This window comes from Thermobia domestica, chromosome 1 (assembly GCF_964235325.1).
Source record: "Thermobia domestica chromosome 1, izTheDome1.hap1.1, whole genome shotgun sequence".
In the NCBI taxonomy this organism is placed as follows: Eukaryota; Metazoa; Arthropoda; class Insecta; order Zygentoma; family Lepismatidae; genus Thermobia; species Thermobia domestica.
Genome location: NC_137454.1, coordinates 135,234,808 through 135,254,760, shown reverse-complemented (window position 1 = coordinate 135,254,760; position 19,953 = coordinate 135,234,808). Strand labels below are relative to the sequence as shown.

General features: G+C 35.8%; 1 protein-coding gene across 3 annotated transcripts in view; it reads right to left on the bottom strand.

Moving 5' to 3' along the window:
• Window positions 1–19,953, bottom strand: part of LOC145689360 (triacylglycerol hydrolase DDHD2-like) — a 160,406-nt gene that overhangs the window by 49,820 nt on the left and 90,633 nt on the right. For all 3 annotated transcript variants that reach the window (XM_081763518.1, XM_081763514.1, XM_081763513.1), the window contains exons 2-5: window positions 14,339–14,986; window positions 12,434–12,726; window positions 3,630–3,759; window positions 2,756–2,946 (exon numbers count right to left, since the gene is read on the bottom strand). In XM_081763518.1, the coding sequence (XP_081619644.1) occupies window positions 2,756–2,946; window positions 3,630–3,759; window positions 12,434–12,726; window positions 14,339–14,945 (1,221 nt within the window). In that variant the 5' untranslated portion in view covers window positions 14,946–14,986. The remainder of the gene's footprint in view (window positions 1–2,755; window positions 2,947–3,629; window positions 3,760–12,433; window positions 12,727–14,338; window positions 14,987–19,953) is intronic.

Below are 19,953 nucleotides of genomic sequence, written 5' to 3'. Positions count from 1 at the left end.
CTTGAGGAAGGTCGTAGCAAAACGTACCTGTTCGTGTGAGACAGGGTCTAAAATATACTGGGGAACAGATTGAGTTGTAACATTTGAAAAGATAATGGTATTAATAAACTACATGTGTGCAAAAAATTGAGTTTATACATACAATATTTTAGGAGGGAAAACAAGAGGGAGTTACTTTCTGCCCACCCTGTACAACAATGTTTGAAAAAGATCGTGGTCGAAGCAGAGAAACTTCACAGTCTGTAGCAAACCTCACAATGACACCCAGAAAGGTTATGTTGTGGGTTTTGTGGGACTGGAACGGAATCGTACATCACAAGCTGCTGCTGCCGGGCAGATCGATATGCTTGGACTTCTACTATCAACAAGTAGTGCGAGTACACTAACAAGTTAAAAAAAAAAGAACTGGTCACCAGAAAGGGTGTTGCATGCCACGCTGACAACGCCAGACTGCATATCTTTAACGAGCGATCAGAAATTGAAGAACCTTGGCTGGGAGGTTTTAAAGCACCCACCATATATCTCAGACCTGGCACTGTCAACTATAATTTGTTTCGGTCTCTGCAGAACTCCCTGAATGGTATTAAGATAGTTCCAAAAGAAGTTTGTGAAAACCACGTGTCACAATTTTTCGACCAGAAACCACAAAAGTGTGTGGCGGCGGGATTATGGTGTTTCCGAAAAAAATGGCAGAAAGTCATCGAATAAAATGGTGTAAAAGTGGTTTCAGATTGTTATTTTCAAATCACAATAAATGCATTCTTGATTTTAACTTCCAAGATTCAATAATTTTTAGCCAAGATACACTGGTCTATTTTATGTTATACAGAATTCTAAAATTACTTTTTGTACTTTTCTTCCTGATCATGGTCTTTACAACATTGTATTTTAGTTCCGTGTATCTATTGGTATGACGAGGAAACTTTGAACATCACAAAGTATACCACCTTCTCATTTTATACAATACAAGGTAAATGAGGTATACAATGCTTGTTACAGTCTGTCCAAATGTTCAGTAGCTAATATCTTTTTCATCCATACATAATTAGAAGTGGCGGCTGAATGAACATAATAAACACAAATTTGGTTTTATGAAAACAAGGATTTTTCTTTTTTATGATACCCGCTCTTAAAGCGCTGAAGTTAATAATAATAATAATAATAATAATAATAATAATAATAATAATAATAATAATAACTATTAGTATCTTACCTCATTACATGTAAATTATCTCATATTACTACGAAAGCTATGAACGCCTGAATTAACGAGCACCATCATATTTCTAAAAATTATCTTCTACAGATCAATTAAGTAAATGTAATTGCTTGCTTTACAAAATAAGACATATAATTGTGAAGATATCAGTGATTGTTATTCACTGATTGATATTGATAGTCGATCTATTGATCGATTGGAAATTGAAAACTTGTATTTTTTATTAGGAGACTCATAATTGTTGCAATCAGTTTTTTTTAACATAAAGCTATTTTGACAGAACTCTGAATGACAAACACGGAAGATTAAAATTATAATAATGATTCATCTGTGTCCGAGAATTTATATAATGTTGTCTTCCGTATTCTAATGCATTTTTTGCAGGACTTGAAAAGTGTGTTTGTTTATGTTATGTAATGAATTGTGACAATGTATGATTTATGTAATAAACGCTGAGAGAATCCTTTTCCCTGATATACTAACCTTTTTACGTAAGTATCTGTGGATACGAACTTCGCCTCGAATTCAACACGTCGGAGAAATTCATCTTCATAAACCCAGGGCTACCCGGGAGAAGGAGAGTTGAACGGGAAAATCCATTGCAGACAGACAGTCTGCCGGGAGACTTTGGTATAATTGTTTCAGTCCATCGAGCAGCTCTGCCGTGTCGTGACAAAACGCTGTAACTTTGGCGAAGAAGTTTTGCGAAAATGAGCCTTAAAGTTTTCATCCGAAAATGTGATCTGTATCGTGTAGAACCAGTGTAACTAGGCAATAATGGTCAACCAATCAATTTTCACCAAATTTAATCACACAACATGCATTTACGTAACATTACATGTAACCACGTGTTTCCAAAGTCAAGATACACTATTTCTACACGATACAGATCACATTTTCGGATGAAAACTTTAAGGCTCATTTTCGCAAAACTTCTTCGCCAAAGTTACAGCGTTTTGTCACGACACGGCAGAGCTAGCGAGTCAACCGAGTATAACTTTCTGAACAAGACTGCCGTTCTCGCTAAGAGCCCGTCGGCAGTGCTTTCGACGATCGAGCAACACTGTGTATCTGGACACCAGCCATTATTAGGAAAAATTTGTTCAGATTTTTGAGTACTGTATGTCTGTCGCAGAACTGGATTTTCGTCGGTTCCAGCCAGCATAGAGGACAACGAGGAGCCTAGCAGAAACATGGAAAGTCCACAGGTACTGTGATTTCTGAAATCTTTCCTTCCCACACCCTACCCCAACCATCTCTCCGAATAATCTAAAATCTCTCTCTATTCATTTACGTGATCTTAACGGCGCGTCGTCCGTTCCCAGTACTAACAGCTATCATTTGAGTAACATTCCCATTTCCTGTTTGACGCCGCCGCTTAATCAGAACCTTATTTCCTTGATTAAGCCGGCTTAACTAGATTAAGGCTTCAACAGATAGAAACCACTCTACGAATTTTCTTGATTGTTTATGCTGCAGGCTATACACACATACTTATTCGGGAGAAATGAAATTCTATTAGAAGCGAAAACTTACTTCTAAAATTGCTGAAAAATTTTCATCGTACGGAATAAAACGACTATCAAGATGACCTTTATAAAACCATGAACACCTCCGAACTTCCGTGGGTGCTTCTTCCCAGTACACAGCTGTTCTTTGCCGACGTAGAACGTTAACATCATAGCGACCTCCATCAGTAGCCACCACTGTGTCTGCTGTTAGACTGGCTGAAAAACAGAACAAAATAAATGAGTAAACAGATATAAATATTTTGAATTAGCTACTTTTTAAGTACGATAAAAAAAATAGGCTTTTTAAATATGCATAGGTTCATAATGATTGTCATTGGTTTAATATTATTTGCTTTGTAAATACTTCTCTTTTATACTCCTCAACCTAATAATGTATTTGATTAAATTTATTTATTAGTTCTGAAAGATATACCTAATGGCTGAAATACAGACTTAATCATGAAATTAAAAATAGTTAATACATAATGGAATGAAACGCAAGAATAATTTCATTATCAAAATGAAGAAAAAATGACTATTTAAAAGATCCAATATTACGACATTTTAGAATCAATCGGCCTTCCACGTAATCAGGTGAAAGGATTAAATGATTTAAATATTGATAAAATATATATACGCAGTACATGGTACCTCAGGATACCGCAGTACCTGGACGAAATGTAGACTGACGCAGTTCTGTACACTTACGCTAATATAAACAGTAGCAAATATCTCTTCAGAATCTCTCTATTTTTATCCATAGCTGGAATCAAGAAATGTCTTCTGCTATCTGAGATCTTTATCTCAAGCCAAAGTGTTAAAATATGGTACTAACAATTTAAAAATGTCCGACTATGCCGTTTTGATTTTCACGCACTTGTACATAAAAGCATACTTACTTGAACTGAAGGCATCTTCCAAAGCTAATGAATCCGTCATACTAAATGGCTTCCATAAGATTTTTTTTTCGATTTCTTTTTTGAAGAACCAATGATGGTATACAGGGCGATAAATGGCTCCAGGCTGGGACTGAAAAAATTCAAATAAGAAATTACTTTTAACCACATTAACTCTCGTAAATCACAAATCATGTATAGAAAACAGCCGAATATAAGGAAATGTGAGTATTCAATAAGAATACTTTCCAAAACCGATGAAGAAAAAGCACGGAAAACAAGTGGCACAACTTTACACTTACACCTGATGCATATGTAGGAACAAAACTTCATTATAGGTGTATCTATTACAAGTTATCGTATCTTTTAACCACATATTTACTAAGAAAGCATTTTAAAGCTGTGAATTATTCCTTTTACATGACGTTTTAACTTACACGTTAAAACTTTCTCAAGTTCCCAATTGTTTGACCTGAATGGATTCCGAGAACATATACATAATTCTAAAGCAGCTAAGATTTTCTTTCAGTTCTACGCAAAACTTAAAAGTTATTATTGATAAAACAACTCCTAAAAATACATTTCAAAAACACTCCATAAGTTTCAATGGTACTTCTATTAACGTAAGAAAAACAACTTACTAGACTTAGAGTATATTTAGAAAAATAAATAAATTATAATGATACAAAACATGGAACTCTAAATATAAATACTTTTACAACTGCGTGACTCGAATCTCAAGATAAGCAATTATTAAAATTATAACGCTTTCCCTTCTAATAGCTCTTTTCGCCAAACGTACACGGGATTGAAGAATGATCTTGTCAAAGGCTAGTCATAAGTCTTGCAATATTATGATACACGATATACTTGTATTTATTGCAGTACAGCCAAAGCACGTTAACTTTCAAAGTATAGCCCCTCGTGTCGAACTGTCAATAGGCACCTTCAGTCAGTTCCTTCCTGTCGACACCACGTCTTGCCCTTAGAGGCAAAAAAAAGTATGTCATTGCTGTTTCCACTTCTTGCTAATTGGTGAAGCATCGTCATTTCAGAAAGTGCGACATGGACCAAAACAGGTAGTAATTCCAAGGGTCAAGGTCACGACTGTATGTCGGATGTAGCATCAGTTCAACGCCATTAAGTTCCTGAATTTTTTGTTGCGTTTTTCAAGCCAAGTGTAGTTTTGCGTTACCTGTTGCAGTAGAGCGCGCTTTCGGTTCACCAATGCAGCATATTTTTGGCGTAATGCACCATACATCTGTATAGTTTGGAACGAGCTCGAAGTGAATTATCCTATCGTAGTTCCACCACACAGAGCATGATTTTATACTCGAAATGGCCCTGACGACGAGTTCTGGAAATTAACCCTTGCTCAGATACTGTTGCTGCACATTCGAATTTCGGAAAAAACTTTCTGTAGCATGTGGCAATCCGTTTTGGGAAATGCACATCACACAGATTTTGCAGTACAGTTATCGGCACACAATCTACTCTCTTCTGGAATTGAGCTGTTGTCAACTCGTGTGACACAATGCGGCGGCTCCTGATAGTTTTTCAGAGTTCGTGAAGGTAACGCAGTGCAGTGGACTAGGACACACCAAGTTGATTTGACAAGCGTCGTGTGCTGGTTAATGGATTTTCCTCAGTGGTGTGTCGTATGACCACAGAATTGTTACTCCGGAGCGGCCGGACCTTGGCTGATTTTCGACACTTTTATAAATGCACGAAATTTCCAGAACCAGCGACTTGCTCTACTGTGTTGTGGTTCACTGCACCTTCCCCTTTCGCATGACAATTATCTTGGATTGTTGTCCCAGCCTTATGCCCGAGTTCGAACTCAGAAAGTAAGAGTGCACTATCAGACGTTGTTGAGTACTCATCGTCACTGCCACTAAAAACTAACTGAAGATACTGACAGAGTGGTGGCCTCCGTGTTAAATTGTCACACTACCTCTTGGGCCAGTTTGACCTTGTACTTCAGTCGATGAAGGTGTATACACGCGCCTGCTGTCTGGGTTGTGAAAATATTGCAAAACTTACGAACTAACTTTTGTACAAGTGTTCCTCATTATATATATATTCAGGAAAATAGAAAAGCAAATTAACATGAATAACCTCGTAAGTAAACACTCAAGTCATCTCATCTTCAGTGAAAACTACACGAAATCAATCAAGTGGTGCGATGTAAACATGACTTTTGTTGGTAAAACGAATTTAATTTTACGTAGTTTCTTTAACATGTACAGTTCCCAGCAGAAGTCATATCTAATTTAGAAAAAATAGGCCAATTTGAACATATGTTTGTTCCTTTGACAAAAGAATACATTTCTTCGTTATATTATGAAAAACAGTTGTACTCCCAAGACTTCGACTCGACTCAAATTGCCTGGACGCTAGCGAGATCTCTTGCCGTCAGGTAATAGGCAGTGCAGGTAGCGACGACTATTAATCCGTGAACTATTAGGAATTAGTGGTACTAACAGACTGATGCGTCTTGCTTCTATAGTAAGGATTAAGAATTTCTAAAGTATCTTCGCCTAGATGTTTAGTTAACCCGTAACAATCGGATGTTTTGAGGTTTGCATATCCGCCTGACTGACGCGTCTTGATATTATGATAAGGACCACACTCACGATGCTCATAGTTCGGATACTATTGACAAGAGAATACACACGAGGAAAGAAACACCTTCCTAGAGACTGTACACATATTTACAAGGACATCGAAACTTATTCTCTCTAGACGGTATACGAAATATATGAATCGGTATTGTTTAAACAAACTCAACAGCTATTTTAGCGACTATAATTTTTATTGCTTTTGGAATCTGTACGGATATGTATGGATAAGTTATCATTTACTAATGAAATAACATGTTTTCTTATTCGTAAATAATGTCTTTCAATGTTGTTTCAACTCTACCCGTAAATAATAGCTGTATCCATACAAACCAGAAAAAGTAAAACCCTTTAAATATAGTGACTCTTCAAATGCTAATAAAACTTATTGCTACGAAAACAGTACCGTAGTGAACTTTGGTATTGTAAACTTTGTTAGCAGTTCAGCGGTCCACGAAGAGAAGTGGACGCAAAAAGAAAACAAGCTGACGGCTACTCTCGTATCAATGGTCAACAGGTGCCACTCTACAACCAACATCTTAATCACATAGCATATATTGTTTAATATTATTTCGAAAAGTAAACAGCTATTTATCTACTAAACAAAGCGTTACCATTGCAACAGATTTTGTCAATGCTTGGTATTGTTAGAAGGCTGTTCCTAAGTTCCTTCCTTGATCTCAGGCTTTAGCTCGTACGTTCTATCTTTATTCGACATTCTTGCATGGATGTATTATACATACTAGATGCGAATGCAAGCATTCCAGAAATTAAAAATACGAGGGTTGCTCTAAAAGTAATTCCTCCCTTTATTTTATCGTTGCGGATGATATTGTAGGTGATTATTGGTTATTTCATAGACGAGGTTGAATCAACTGGAAAATATACCTGATAGTTCGTTGCTGTGCGACAAAAGATGGCAGAAGAAGAATCCTGCAGGTATAAGGTCTGACTGATGATAACCGTTTGAAGCAGCGATTTATGACTAAACTCCTTCACCAATTGAAACCCATCGATACTTGCTGAAGTTCGATGATGAACAGACAGCGGATGCGAGCATCATGAGGGGCCGTGCTGGCTCAGTGGTAGAGCGTTCACCTCTGGTGTGTGGGCTCCCTGGTTCGATCCCAGCTCGCGCCAAGTGGGCTTTGTGGTGGACAAACACCGTGTTCTCAGGGTTCTACCGTTTCCTTCCACGATTTTATTCCTTTCTCATCATTAATTTTAGCCTACACGGCATAACTGTGGAACGTAAACCTGAAAGATTTCTGGCACAGTGAGAGGTAAGAAAAAAATTAAGCAGTAGTGAAAAACACACCATGCTCTAGTCATACACAGTTGTCCACCAATAAATGAGGTGCGTCTTGATGAGCTTATTAGTTCAAACCGACGAATAATGAAAAAGGAATTGAATATTGGCTTCAATTAATTCGAAACTAAGTAAACTGGAATATCTCAAAGTTTGTGTGCGGTGGGTGTTGCAAATGCTTACTCACGAGCAGCAAGAGTCTCTACTGAAGTTTGTCCGCACCTCTTGAACCGATATGAGACTGACGGTAAGACTTTTCTGGATTGTATCATTACTGCTGACGAGACTTGTCACCACTACGAGCCTGGGTCAAAAAGACAGTCAATAGAGTGATGACATGTGAATTTCCTAACAAAGAAGTTTAGGTGCAGTTCTCACCGGGTAAAGATGTTTATGTTCTGGGATAAAAAGGGGTTACCTTTTTAGATTTTCTGCAGTCGGGAGAAATCAACTGTGACCGCTATTGTTGTAACGCAAACAAAGTTAAAAGCGGCTTGAATTTGGTAAGTCAGACCAGAGAAAAATAAAATATTTTTCATGCAGTACGACCATACCATGCAACACACGAGTTTGAAGATTATACTGCCAATTTGGTAAGACCGTCCTTCCATATTCACCGTGAAGTCTTCATTTGGCTCCATCCGACTTCCATGTTTTCGGCCCAATGAAAGTTGCATACGTGGGCAATATTTCTCTACATGTGCATGGAGTTCCGAGTTCGATTCTTCATGGAAGAAACTACGAATTTGAAAGCATTACGGTGGTTTGGATACCTTAAACTGTAGGTCTACATTGCATATAGCCTTGGCGCTGAAAAGGGACGCTAAACTCCAACCAACTAATTTCCCAACAGATAATGCGTTATCATGCTATGAAACTGAACCACATAATCGGTTGGTGATTATTTTTACCAGCAGCAAACAGGCTCTTGTCCATCGCTGGTGAAAATATGTAGAGAAAGATTATGATTATATTGAAAAACAGTGTTCTGTAGCTGAAACTGTGCTTTATTTAGTGGTGTATTATGATTATTTACCGCAGAAACTGTTAAGCCACCAAGGAAAAAAAAAGCCTTGTCTAAACAGTTTGGTAAAATTAAGACTAATTACAAGTAAGTAATCGCTAAATAGTAATTTAAAATGCATCGATTTATTCCATTAAGTAGTTACTATCATATTTCCTTAATGACTGAAATTTACGCATTTTTAATAAAATTATTAAAATTACGAGGGAAACTGTAGTTTCATTGATTGTGTCTAAGATTTTTACTGGACACTTTCAGCCTTGTTCACCAGGAAAGTTACTAACATTAAGATCGAATCACTTTTATTGCAATGGTTCGTAATTGGAAAGAGACTTCCTGTTAAGCTGTTTGTTGTGTAGAATTTTTATACGCCAATTTCTTTGTGAAAGAGAGATAATTTAACACTAACACCGTGAGAATCCTGCAGACACTAACAGAATGTGAGAATCTCTCTTAGGTCGTACTTCTTTTCTTCATGTCATTCCTTTACTTCACATTAAACTCGCCTCTCACTATTATGATTTTTACATTTAAAAATAATAATTTACTAAATCATTCATTTTTTTTTCTAAGTGTAATTTTAAAATGTCGTAAAATTTTTCTACATAAACGAAACACCTGGTTGGTCCTTTGCTTTCATTAATGGCCAAAATTATCGTGAACAATTATACGACTAGTGTACTGCAAAAAGAGAAATTATAATAATAATAATAATAATAATAATAATAATAATAATAATAATAATAATAATAATAATAATAATAATAATAATAATAATAACTTATTTTACGCAGAGGATGCCCTTATTATTTACAGGACGGATAAACGGTTAGTATCTTCTCTCAGCATTTTGCAAAACTGATACAAGATTTTGAAATTATGATTGAAAATGAAAATCACAATTCTCTTAATTTTTAGATTTGGTTTTACACAGAAAAAACAAGAAATCATAATAGTAACATAACTAACATTACATTCAAATCCACCTTCATTTAAATAATTTCATAATAAAATCCGTATAAACATTCTATTGTAATCCATCTCCTCTTACTGATAAGCTGCACCTGTTGCTACACTCTATACGAAAACCTACTGTCAGCAACATGTCCATTGAAAAATCTAGGATTCAAATTTAACTAAAGCTAATGTTTGGATAAATGTACTTATTAGAGTCTTAAGATTAATTTCCACTCAGGATGATCTGAAGAAGGAAACAGATTTTATTTCAGTTAGAAAAACCACAACGATTATGATTAATATACTATTTAAAAAACAGTTTTCAGCTCAAAGAACTTTGAAATCAAAAAGCAAAAAAGACGCCAAAAGAATGACTACAGGTATAAATATGATTAATTCCTTTTCTTCCCATATGTCATATAGACTGCAAACCGTAACAAAAACAATAAATTTAAGATTAGTGAAAATCACATACCAGAACAGAAAAAGAAATGGCATCTTTAAGTTTTACGTCCCACACTTATGCAGAGTAAAGGAGACGGTAATAATGAGAAATGAAGGAAACGGTGGAATGAAGTGGAAGAATCCCAAGAAAACTCACGCACACGGTGTACGTTCACCACAAAGTTCACTTGGCGCGCAAGGATCCCAGGCACCAGAAGTGAACGCTCTACCACTGAGCCACCGCGGTCCCCACATACCAAAACAGAGAAAGCTCCTAAGCACAGGAATTATTTTGTAAATACGAAGTGTAGGTGAATGTATCTATTCTTCCATAGGCATGACTAAACAAAACTAGCACGAGAATCAAAGAGTACACTAGAGATGGAACTCCAAGAAAAATAGCGCAAACATATCAGGATTATCAACGCACCTACCATGACAAAACATGACACACGAGAAATTCAGTTATTACATAGGACTGTGCTTATCTTTGAGAGGAGTACATTTGAAGTGTTTCACAAAAGGTATAAAAAATCTACAAGTGAAGAAAGACATTAGGCAATTTAAATAAAGATTGAGATATGAATGGTAAATTTCTTTAACAACAATCAAAAGCATAATTTTCATAACTTTATGATCTCCACATCCTCGTGACATAAATCAAAACTGTTCATAACGTATCTACAGAATCTATCAGCAATTACACTGTCAAGTCCTTTCGCTAATCACTTCATCAGATAAAGAGGGTAAGCGCAGGAAAAAAGGAAAATCAAAGAACAGAAAAGTAGCTGTTACGCGTTCAGGTCCTTGATAGCTTGACTTGGGTATTTCACAGTAACTTTCCTGTTCTTTAATTATATATTTTCCTTTATTTTCTTTCTGCCATACTTACTCTCCTCCCTATCTGATGGAGATTTAAGAAGGCGCTTGCAGAACAGCCTTTTAGTGTTATTTTTTCACTATTTTCTGGTAAGTAATTTGTCTTCCAAGCATGCTTTATGGGATTACGCAAAAGCGATTTAAAAAACTGGAAGTATTAGAAATGTAGGTATGGAGATGGAGAGAATTAGTTACATCGAACGGAAAACGAATTGCAATGAATGAATGAACAGGATGGGGGATCTTAAATGTGACTGAAAAGTGGAAAAGAAACAGTTTGGGATATTGGCTGAGAACTGTATCATGAGAAGGGTGCTAGAGATATAGTGGTAGAAAAGAGAGGAGAGGAGTGGACAAAGGAAGCTACAGTTGATGGACTGTATCAAAACAGAAAAATCGTACGTGAAGACAAAAAGGTAAGTTCCTCTAAGTTGCGGCAAGTAACGTGCCAATAATGGCAGAATACCTCTAATGATGATAAGCCTGCTTTAATATTTCTTTCTTCTAACTAAATTATATCTTACGTATTTGAGGGAGTTATACTGTATACCTCTTGAAAGGCACATAAATGTAATAACGACGCCATTACCAGTTTATCTTATAGTAAGTTGACTTACCTCTTTGTACGTTTATACATTTAATTACTGGAATTCTACATGAAGGCTCGTTCTTTGAAACAGAAATTACTAACCTTAATCACATATTGATTTGTTACAACATTCTTTAGAATCGTCACGCACATTACTCAAAGTTTATCATTCCACAAAATTAAAAACATGTAAAATATATTAATTTCTAATTAACTGAATCTCTGTTCACGACACTTCCTTTGCTTTTAATGTACTTAATAGCTTTAGTGAGATTCAATGATGTTTTCTTCCTTTCATTGTACAAGAAATTTGAAATGGGACGTATATTATTATTTTAAACATCCATACATTGAAAAATACAATATTTATTACAGACCAACCCATTGAAGGATATGTCACTCTTCATTAAAAGGTCACAGTTCAGTCTACTTGATACCTACCGATAACATCTCAAAAATATAGTATGCCATGAGATGTAATTAGGAGTAGCAGATGATGCTTTGAAGAACGCTGATGAAAAAGATGGACGCCTTCATCCATTCATTACGACTCTGGAACTTGTTACATAAATATCTATCTTTTCTGATCAGAGCTTGATACATTTATGAATTAAAACTAAAATAAAATGTTACAGTTCAATAGTTCAAACAACTTAACGTTGTCTTCATCACACATTCAATCTGAGTGTCTGATGAAGACAACGTTAAGCTGCTGAAACTGTAACACTTCATTTTAGTTTTAATAAATAACTGTATTAAGCTCTGGTCAGAAAGGATAGTTATTTATGGAAATCTTCAAAGAAAATTCCGGTAATATATCGACGTATAAAAAAAAAAAAAAATAGGTAAAATTATTTGAAATCACGCGTCAGTTTAACTACTTAAATAAGTATTTTGTCTTTTTAGTGAATTGGTAACATTGGTTAAATTTTGAACAACTGTACTTCTACACTAACTGTGCTGTATTATCACGCATCCTCTTACCAACTGATGGAACGAAGGTGGCAGAACTGTAGCATCTTCGGTATTTCCAGATTGCACTGGCATCTTATATTGTAAAGGTCCTTCCTGAATAGGTATTCCACCTGTGTCTGATGGACTACTATGTGGAACTACAGTATTACTCCCTGCAAGAGCACTCGAATTCATTGTTTGACTCACAGGTGGTGGTACTGTGGGGAGAAATGAGTTGTTCTGAGCAGGTGCAGAGAAATTAAGTCCAGGCGGCTGCACGTACGCTGGCTTCTGATTTCCTAATCTGTACGTATTCGTTATACCTATTTAAAAAATATAGAAATAGAGTTCATTAACTTAATATGCATCTTGACTCTGGAATTATTACTTAATTTTTTTTTTAAACCAGAGTATGTACTTCCTTATTAAAATTAAAATAAAGTAAATATGCCATATATATGCCAATTACATTATTGAAACTGTTACGACTTATTTTAATAAAGAAATACATATTCTGGTTAGAAGAATATTAATTTAATTAATATGCATCTTTCTCCCATAATTATGACCATTATGAACATTCTACTATATCACTATCATTCATGAAAACTTACTTTGTAGCATAATGATGAAAGAACCTGATTTACATGGCAATTCGGAATATAAAGCCAGAACACAATGTTACTTGGATTAAATCATTATAGTTCGTGATAATTTCAGATTTCCTCCAAAGAGTGAGGGAGGGGAGACAAAAAGTTGAAAGTAGAACAGCAAAAATACTGGTAGCCGACGATGAGCCCCTCCGAAGGAATGTCCCATGAAGAACTTCTTCGTACCTCTGGGGAAATTTTATGCCCATGACATTCCCTGAAATGAACACTAAATAAAACAGATAACATCTTTTAATAGTTTTCCACCCTTTTCCAAGCTCTTACATGACACTAACATTTTAAAAGCACCAATAACACTATGTACAGAACTGTATATATTCAAAGTATCTTAATTAGACAAAAATCCACTGAACTTTTCTTCTTAGAGAATAGAACCAGCAAGATTAGAATCCATTTTATTTCTCCACTGCATAGTTATTGGTTGACGTGCTACTCATAGCTCATTAACACATTCAATCTTGACCATGGCGTTGACGCTTGCGATAGTCTTGAACGTAGCTCGAAACTTAATAGTGACACAAAAGATTAATTTTATGGTAGAGCGCATAAAGTTAGTGGGTGATTAATTAAAAGAATGAAGACAGTAGTCACTATAAGCTTTATTCATCTCGAGTCAATTTGTAAGGTCTGTATGAGTAAACGTCAAGTATAGACTTAAAAACAGACCTCTATTATGGCAGTTACAATGTTAAGACTCTGCCGAGATGAAATCTGGCTGTCGCAATACTCGAATATAATCCGAAGAATGAATTGTACAAATAAGTGTCAGTATGATGAATTTACCATAAGAGTATGATACCGATTTTCTTTGGTTTCACTTTCTGAGAAAGACAGAATGCCGGCGGGAGTATAAGAGAATTCATTTTTGTATAAGAGATCCACAAACAAGAAGAGTGAGGTTTGTGTCAAGGAGTTATTTGAGCAATAATGCCAAAACACTTCCCTCACGCATACCATAATTTACGGAATACCCAGAAATAATTTTGAAAGTATGAAGCATTAAAATAGCCATGTAGGAAAAAAAAATGCGACTAGTGCAGTAAAGGAAATCATACTGGTTGTCGTAAGAAGAACATACATGTACTGTGTCCATGCACAATAAGTTCATAACCCTGCCCGTTCGTCTAGTGAGGACGCCTTTGGTGCACATAGTCGCAGGTTCGATTCCCGATGGGAGAGCGTGGTTCAGACGTTTCATATAGCCTCAGCGTTGAAAAGGGACGCTAAACAAACAATAAACTATATAGAAAGAGTAAATACTTACCGACTGTAGTAAGTCCTGTTGCCTGAACATTTGGAGGTGGTGGTGGTGTTGTCTGTGCGCCTGTGATTGAAGTGGATCCAAAGTACGATGGAGCAGGAGGAGGTGGGAAGTTCTGTTGGGAATGATTTACTGGCGGAGTTACTTGTCGGGGAGGCTGGATTTGACTTGAACTAAGAGGAGTGATACCAGATATTGAAACACCTGCACCCGCAAAATGAGACACCCCTGAGGGTTGTGGTGGAGGGAAAGAATGAAAAGCAGTTGTTGTTATTTGGTTACTGGTCAATGGAATAACTGTATTTGGTGAAGGAGTAGTACGAGGAGTGTGGCCTGGTGTTCCGCCAGGCGTTACCGATGGTGTTGAACTTGAAGCTGGTGGGGGTGGTACAGTTTGTGAGGGAACAGACACTGGAGGAGCTAATGGATTAGGAGGAAATGTTGGTATTGAAGTTTTAGGAATTTGAGGTGAGAAAGACAATGGCTGAGAAGAAGTAGAAGATAAAGATGAAAACGGATCACCTGTTGCTAAATTACTGGATTGTTGACTAAAAAGAGTGAATGGTTTAGGATCGGGGTTTAAGGGAGCCAAACTGGGAGGAGTTGACATTGGAGGTGCATTCTGCCCAACAAAACTATCTGCTTCTGCATCTGAAATAAATGAAAAATTCAGTTATATGAAGTTTCCAAATACAATTTGAAATCTTAAATAAATATGCACGTGAAATAGAATAATTACATAGAATCAAGGAATGGAAAAATGAAATTTTGAGTTTTACGTCCCACGGTTATGCCGGTTAGGCTAAAGGAGGCGGTGATAATGAGTAATGAATGAAATGGTGGAATGAAGAAAGTGGGAGGAAACGGGAGAACCCCGAGAAAACCCACGCACACGGTTTTTGTCCACCACAAAGTTCACTTGGCGGGAGCAGGGCTTGAACCCGAGACCCCTAGCACCAGAGGTGAACGCTCTACCACTGAGCCACCGCGGCCCAATCAAGGAATGGAATCAAGGAAACAAAAGATACTGTACACCTATTGAAATGTTCCGGTGTGGCAAGAATTTTGTATTGTAAACACACTACTCTTATTAAAGAACTTTTCTGAGACTAGGATACACACATCATCTTGTTGAAGTCAATTTAAATAACTTTTGGTATTCCATCTGGAATTTATTTGGTTTTACATCTCACCCATTGATGCTTCTGTCGGAGTTGTTAAAACTAAATAAATTCCTCAAATAAGATAATTAACACCAATAGAGGAACTCCAAAAGGTGTTAGAACCTTACAACATAACTAAAACAAATACGTTACGGTTATGTTTTTATTATTATGGCATTCCAATACTGCTTAGTTTCACTCCTTCTCTGTTCACTGTTGAATGTTTGATTTTATTTCGAACTTTTTTTTTTTAACATTCCACGATTATGCTTCTACGCTAAGGGAAACGAAGATGATATGAAAAGAGAATGGGAGAAAACAGGAGTACATGAATAAAACCCCACATACGATGTTTGTTCACCACAAAGCACACTTAGCAGGAGCTGGGATCGAACGAAGGGCCCCACGTATAAGCCTATTGTAGGAATTAGTAGTTTTATATCAGTGAAGAGAATGGTACAGGTCTCCATTGTGTTAATCCTCCTTAGTCTTCTTACTTCAGAAAAAAAAAAATGTACCTTTGACATCCTTACATCTAAATTGAATACTTTAGTTTTCTGTGTTTTTCACTGAATGCAGTTTGCGCATTTTTTTCATGGATGATATATGAACAGTCTGGATATAAACTTCCTCAAAAGTTACGATTTAAAAAGAAATGTGATTAACTGATTAAAAGATACAATTGGGACATCAGCCTGTTTGTCCCCGTCACGATAGAGGAAGAAATAAGGAATTAGAAATAATTTTCGAAAAAAGTAAGAAAAAAAATTATATGAAATGGATGATCTGGGAAGAGTACGAAAACAAGCATTTAATATTCGTAACACATCACATATTAAGGTAGCAGTTAATTCTGATACTCATTGAATTTTTTTTTCTTCTCAGTTATGGCCTCACAATCATCCAATTTGAATACGGTTTCTAAGTAATATGGCTTCCACGTCAGTTGTAAACCTCCAATACTGAAAAATATTTTACTGCTTTCCAGAACAATTTTGTTGATTATCCCCAGACTAGAGTTTATCGCGCTAGGTGTAAATACTGTGACAGTTATATTGATATAATAAAGATAAACACTGGAACGATGATGGAGTAGCATATTCGAGATAGTAAAAATGAAGGTTCAGCGATGTCAGTCCTGTCAAAACACGGCATTCAAAACATAAAATAAAATATGTCAAAATTATCCGCAAAACTACAGCTCATGTTGTAATGAACTTAAATCATTCTATACAAGAACAAGAAATATTAAGCTTTAAATTTACCTCAAACTCCCCCAGATAGATATTTGGATTATATAATTCATAGTTATTGCTATTAAACACTCCATCATCGTTTACTAACACTAAAGAATACTAAACTAAGTAAAATAACTTAGTAGTGATTACTTCAACGAAGACAAAATCTTGAACATTTTTGTTATGATTAACAATCACTAGAACTTCTATACGTGCCCTGAGAATCTTTGTTTGGTCGTTCATTTATTAAAGTTCAGCGTCCCTTTTCAGCAGCGAGGCTATATGAGATGTGGACCAGAGTTTGTGGGATCTGAACCACCGTAATGCGTTCACGTTTCAATGTTCTAACCGGAATCAAACCCGAGACCCAATGCACCAAAGGCCCGCGCGCTAGCCACTAGGCCAACTAGGAGAGCCACATAAACATAAACGATTACTTTTATTCAGGGTTGGCTGGTTTAAACCAAAAAAAAAAAAAAAAAAAAAAAAAGAACGAAAAATGCTTTAAATCGTGTGAACTTAATGGTGACGTTTCCACATACCAAACCATCCGCATTACGTTTATCTACTTTTCACCCTTTAATCAAGGGATCCCGTGTTCAATTCTCGGTCGAACCACAACCCATCTTTCAAGTGTAAACCAAGTAGCGATTTGAGGTGTCCCTCTAAGCAAAAGTCTTATCCGTGATAACCTTGGTATTTCATAAAGATGTTAAGCCTAAACATACGAAATGAAACCAAATTATATATTTCTACTTGAATGAAGCCTGTTGTTTCATAAAGAAGCCAAGGTTGCTTAAATATATCGATAGAAATTGGCAAAATTTATCAACTGCCTACGTAGCTTCCAACATCAGCTTGGATTTGACTTGGTTTTAATTTTATTGAATGATATCTACATACCAAATTTCTAATTTAATACCTCAGTTTTAATGTAGTGATTCTGATAAGGATTTTCCCAATGGCTAAGGCGGGAGTTTCCCGATTTATATATAATTCTGTATAATGTTTTTACTTGTGTAACTGTTTATCTTTTTGTCCTTCTAAAATGACTCTTGACAATCATATTAGCAAGTAAATCATATGTAAAGATCAGTACAACGTATTTTTATCAGGAGTCCTTCGTGAGTGAGTCGACAATCGCATTTGTGACTAATTAGTCCCGGTTTCGTGTCCAAATGGACAATTTCTCTTGGATGTAAGCCGAGAAGCGGTTTGCATTCCGCTTTAAGCTTATGTGACCCCTTCTAGCATAACCTTGTTGTTGCATAATAACACCAAGGCCAAACAAACTAATTTCTGTCCATATTTAATATAAATACATAGAGTAAATTATTTAAACCAAAAAAAAAAAAAAAAACTGGTTTAAACCAAAAAAAATGTTTGTTTTTTTTTTTTCAATAAAAACCATGGATTTTGCCAACCCTGCTTTTAGTGGTCGCCGACATCAGAGAAGTAATCATACGATAAGCATTCCCAGGGCACTTTGGTTAGTGGTTGTTACTTAATGCTAAGTGATTTGCACCAATTCTTAACAGTAATCATTATATGTTTGCATTTACATTCAACTTCAACTTAACTCATTATTAATGCTAGAATAAATCATACCAGGAAATATAAAAAACGTAAAACTTACAAGTGCATTAAACACCAAAGTGCCAGATTATACAAGCAGTAATGCAAATAAAATATAAAATGTAGTGTATATGGCAATAGACAGCATTGAGAATATTGTACTTACAGTACCTTTACTAATACATCCTTTGTCGTTATTTAAAACAATGATCAAGAAATAACTGGGATATACTAACTAAAAATAGCAATTTTCGCTCACTCCACACAAACGTATATATGTAAGATCCAATATTTTGCTGTCCGCGGGCTCTATTAAGATTATTTTTTTTGGGGGGGGGGTCTATACTGAGCCGTCTTCTACAGCACTAAGATTCACGTAAGATCCCTAATTGAACAGATTTTGAATTGGACAAATGTATATACTTTTCCACTCTGAAATGTCAATACTTCAAAGCTTCGTGAGCCGCCTTTGGGCCACGAGTTGGACATTCTTACGTTAGTAATTTTTGAAAAGTTTTATTTTAAGTTTCATCACCGTAAAAGAACATTTTCATCTTGCTTCATAGTTAAAAAAGGTGTTCCGTTCGTCCTTCGTAAAAAGGAATGATTCGTTACAGTAGTCTTTTTTAAACAATCTTCTTAAGGGTATCATGATAAGAATACATGGCAGTGTAAAACAGAAGTTTTTCACTCTTTCTACACTCGCAGACTCGGCAAAAGAATTGGAAAATTGTTGAAACCGGGGAAATAGATCTCATTCCATTTCGATAATTCGAGTACTTAGCATTATTATTTTCACTTAATATTGAAATAATCAATTTAAAAAATTACACATTTTGGGTTCAAAATTTTAATCACAAACTATTTTCTCTGGAAAGTTATTATACAGGAGTCAATGCGATATTTGCTGCTGTTTATTTGCGAAATCTTGTCGATTTGTAGCAAACACATACCTAGAACACTAAGACAGACAGGGGACCGAGGGTTTTGGGGGGAGGGTAACCTAAGCTCACCTTACATTTTTCACTGCTTATATATACAGGGTGTATCAAAAGTCCCCTGACAGTAACTGTTATTATGTTACAACAAAATGTAAGAGGGAAAAACTGTCTCCAAATATGATGTTTTCAATCTAAAGTGAAGGATTTTTTTTTTTTTTTTTTAATCGGATGAGTCGTTTAGGCTGTACATTCTTTATGCGCCCAATGTTAAATAAAAATGCAACGTTGCCATTTATTTGGACCCACCCTAACGTAACAATGACCAGCCCCCATTTCAAACATGCCCCAATCACCATACTCTTACAAAATTTATGGGTCCAAGTGAATGGCAACATTGTATTTTCATTTAACATTGGGCACATAAAGAGTGTATAGCCCAAACGGCACGTCCGATTTAAAATATTCCTTCACTTTAGATTGAAAACACCATATTTGGAGAAGGTTTCCCCTCTTACATTTTATTATAACTGACAATAACAGAGTTACCCTGTATATATATATATACACAAATATATGTATGTATATATGTGAAATGATTTCTGACACCAAAATAAGACAAAAAGTATTGACCATCCTGGGTGCATAAATGCTTCCTTTCGGAGTTATAGGCTGCCAAAAACATGAAAAAATTAACTTTAAAG